General features: G+C 53.1%; 1 protein-coding gene across 1 annotated transcript; it reads right to left on the bottom strand.

The window, feature by feature from the left end:
- Nucleotides 1-1,204: 1,204 nt before the first annotated feature.
- Nucleotides 1,205-2,278, bottom strand: ARF6 (ADP ribosylation factor 6). The gene has a single exon (XM_065402632.1). The coding sequence runs from the start codon at nucleotides 2,235-2,237 to the stop codon at nucleotides 1,710-1,712; it is 528 nt and encodes a 175-aa protein (XP_065258704.1). The 5' UTR covers nucleotides 2,238-2,278; the 3' UTR covers nucleotides 1,205-1,709.
- Nucleotides 2,279-4,136: the final 1,858 nt, after the last annotated feature.

The raw sequence follows: 4,136 nt of genomic DNA, 5'->3' as shown, positions 1-4,136 counted from the left end.
TTCCTAGAATTCCCCAGTTGAGTTTAACTCCTTGAGGAAATCTAAAATTAATCCTTAAGGCTGAATAAAACCCAGTTGCTTTACATTTTTTGCACCCAGTATTAATACTTGATTGAAACGATACACTGATTTGAACTCTCAATCTGTGTGGGTTTGGTTTGTTTGTTTTTGCCATAACTTGCCAGTCAGAGACATCTGAAAACTGTTATGGCAAGTGAGCTGCTTGCCCTTAAAAAAAACAAAAACCTATATATGGAAGTTTACATTCATAGTCTTATGCTCACTCTCTACACCCCCACCCTCATTACTAATTACTCAATGGATTTAAATTCAGACATTCAACACAGTTCCTTTCATAAAGAATTATAGTAACCTTACTGAAACAGAGGGACAAAAATATTTAGAACTACTTTCATGAGTTAGATTGTGGTCTTGCAAAAACTAAATTGTGATATAAATGACCTCTTCAAACGCCAGTTACTCAAATGTTAAAATGATTACTTTCTGTTAAAGTTTAGAACTGAGCTTGCTTATTCAAATTATTATGATATGGAAACAAATGGGGGGGGGGGGGGTTGCAGCTGATAAAGATGCATGCTTTTCAGAAAACATGAGATTTTCAAACTTTGGAAGAGGAAATGTCTCCAAAAATCTCAAGATTAACAAATACATCTTTCCTATATTGTAAGAGAGGCAAGACAGGACTTGATTTTTGCCTAATGGTAAGTTATTTAAAGTAAAATGAACAGTAATGCTTACACATTACTGCTACACTTTCTGGAAAGAAGATATCCCTCACCATGAGGAGACTGATACATAACTAGTTAAGACTGCAGCTAAACATCATTAACTTTGCAATGCAAGACATAGGAACTGTGAGTAGAGTATAACTTGAAACTATTACATCATTCACATTTTATTCGTTATATGGTTGCTATGTAATATGGGGAACTTATTTGCATCCTTACTCATGCATGATGTATGGTTCAGAACTTCACAGCTGACATTTCAATGTAGTTCTTACATTACCTCAGATATGTACTTTGAACATATTACAATGGTATTCTCACTATCTACCACTGTAGGCAAGGTTTTATTTACCATGTTAGTCTTAGATATGAAAAGACAGATTTAAAGTTACTATTTAGTTACAGATTAAGGACTTTTTAAAAAGAATTCCTCAATATAAAAAGACAGACTGCAGTTTGATTTTAAGCAATAATTTTCAGTTTACTGATGAAACAGACCTAGCAACATATTCTGCATGAATGCAAAAAGAAGCAATCTACAGCAAGTGATAAAGAAAAAAAATTCAAAAAAGTAGAACCAGAAAGCATACATTGAAAATGGTTACCCCTTCCCCCCAGCAAAAAAAAAGGAATCAAACCATAATAAGGGCTAATCAAGAGAGGAAAAAAATTACTTAGCAAATCTACAGTGTGTCTTTCCCGTTTGCTGGAAGTCTGCCATAGCATCTAGTGCTTGTGTTCGTGTCACATTTGGAGGTTACAGCTTCCTAACGCCAAGCAAGAAGAGTTAAAACAGGAATCCAGTCAGCGTGTAGAAGGAAAGAGTGGTAATTGGAGAAGAAGTGATCATAATCCTATGGATGCTTGGTTTTACTTTTTCGGTAGAGAATCATTCTTCTAGGAAACCAGGCGGACTATTTTTTTTGTAATTATCTGCAGACTAAGTAGTTATTGTTATCATTAGGATTTATAATTGGACGTTAACCATGTCAGCCCTTCATAGAGTCCATCCCCTGTGGTAGCACAGGAGGGCTGCACGTACCAATTCCTATCCCTGATTCGGGTGAGGCCCAGTTTCTCCTGGATTTCATGGGGTTTCATAGCATCGGGCAGGTCCTGCTTGTTGGCGAAGATCAGGATGATGGCGTCCCGCATCTCCCGGTCGTTGATGATGCGGTGCAGCTCCTGGCGGGCCTCGTCGATGCGGTCGCGGTCGGCGCAATCCACCACGAAGATTAACCCCTGCGTGCCCGTGTAGTAGTGCCGCCACAGGGGGCGGATCTTGTCCTGGCCCCCGACATCCCACACGTTGAACTTGACGTTTTTGTAAGTCACCGTCTCCACGTTGAAGCCCACGGTGGGGATGGTGGTGACGGACTGGCCCAGCTTCAGTTTGTACAGGATGGTGGTTTTACCGGCCGCGTCCAGCCCCAGCATCAGGATCCGCATCTCCTTGTTGCCGAAGATCTTGGACAGCACCTTGCCCATCTCGGCGGCATCCACGGGGCCCCCTCGGGGCAGAGCCGAACCCGGAGGCCGCTGACCCACGTGCGGCGGGAGGCCGCGCTGTCCTCGCCCAGGGCAGCCGGGCGGAAGCGCCGGGCCGGGAGGCGGTGCGAGGCGGCAGGCCGGGGGAACACGAGACTCACCGCCCGGGAGACGGGTTACCGGGGGAGGCCTGCGGGCCTATCCCGCCCCAGCGGCCGGGGCGGGGTCCCAGCAGGGCCGGGGCGAGCCGATCCCCCGCCAAGCCCAGCAGAGAGGCCGCCAGCCCGCCTCAGGGAGACCCGGGAAGCGTCAGCTCCGGACCATCCGCCCGCCCGGGTGCAGGCCCGGCCTCCTGCCCTTCGCCGCCGGGCCCAGGGCGGCCCCGCGCCCGGCTCCTTCCTTCGCTCCGAGCGGCCCAGGCAGCGGCTCCTCAGCTCATGGAGGGCGGCGGCTGCGGCTCCTGCCTGCAAAGGGGACGGAGAGAGACGGTGACTGGCCCGGGACCTGCGGTGGCTCGCGCCGCTCCCCTCCTCGCGCGCCCAACCCAGCCACCGCCGCCGCCGGAAAAGGTGCCGCGCGAACCCACCTTCACTTCCCCTCGGCCGGGAGCGCGCCTGCGCACAGCCCACCGGCCCGGAGGAGAGGCCTCTGCGCGACGAACCCCGCCCCTTAGGAAGTACGAACGAACCGCGCATGTGCACCAGCGGACCCGTCCGCCCGGGGAGGGAGGGCCTCATGCAGGAGTCTCCCCCATGGTCCACTGCGCATGTGCAAAGCCAAACCCGTCTCTAAGGAAATCTACCTTCCCTACCGCCATCCCGCTATCACGCATGCGCATGGCAACCCCACGAACCGCTTCGGTTTTTGAACAAATGCGCTTTTCGCCTGCCTCAGAGCTGCGCATGCGCAGTGATATCGCGCATGCACACATTCATGAAGAGTCCCACCTGTCACTGATGTTGCGCAGGCGCCGTCATAGTACAACCGGACCATAAGGGAGCAGCCTCTGAAGAATCCCGCCTAATTTGCCCGGGACAAGATTTGCGCATGCGCTAGCGTGTAAGCCATGGAGCCTTACTTCCGCCTTCCAACGGGTGCACATGCCCAATAACATCCCCCATCCAGCACGTAAGGGGGATGCTCTATGTGAAAATCGCCGGGCAGGAACTGCGCATGCGGGTGGCCAAGGGGCGTGTCTTGTATAAGGAGAGGCGCCGGGCGATCACACGTCAGCACAGGCACGCGGGTGTAACGCCAAGGCTCCCTCTTAAAGGGCCAGGCAGTGCCAGCAGTGGGCGTGTCTGCGGGGCAGGGGGCTGTTCCCGAGGGTGCAGGCCGGGGGCGCCTGAGCGGCGTCTGGCCCCTTCCCGTAGTCTGGGCGCGCAGCTCCTTCCTAGGGTGGGTCCCTGGTTCCCAGAGCCTGGCACCGCTGTGCAGAGTGCGGTTTAGTGTTGCTTCGCAGGATGCAGGCCCTGGTTACCGGACACAGGTAGCCCCATAGGAAGCTGTACCAGCCCCCACCCCCAACGCACACACACGCTCATTCCGCTACCCACCTGCGGGTGAGGATGTACAGGGAGAAGAACTGGAGAGGCATGGCATTGGCAGAAGGGGGTTGCAAATCACACTTATTACTGTTTATTACTAATAAGTCACCAGGACCAGATGGGATTCACCCAAGAGTCCTGAACAGGGCCGGCTCCAGGCACCAGCCCACCAAGCATGTGCTTGGGGCGGTGCCTGGAGGGGGGCGGCGCGGCGGGGCGCTCTGGCCCGAGAGCGGGGCCGCGACTGGGCTCGCCACCCTCCCCGCCGCGCTCCGGCCGGTCGGGGAGATCGGAGCGCCGCGGTGGGCTCGCCGCCCTCCCCCCGGCGCTCTGGCCGCCGGGAAGAGCGGAG

Source organism: Emys orbicularis, chromosome 4 (genome assembly GCF_028017835.1).
Source record: "Emys orbicularis isolate rEmyOrb1 chromosome 4, rEmyOrb1.hap1, whole genome shotgun sequence".
Lineage (NCBI taxonomy): Eukaryota > Metazoa > Chordata > Testudines > Emydidae > Emys > Emys orbicularis.
The sequence above is the reverse complement of the archived record's forward strand: the minus strand, read 5'-3'. Positions and strand labels throughout refer to the sequence as shown.

Bases quoted from the DNA above. Each gene is read 5' to 3' on its own strand.
- ARF6 (XM_065402632.1), bottom strand. From the start codon at position 2,237: ATGGGCAAGGTGCTGTCCAAGATCTTCGGCAACAAGGAGATGCGGATC.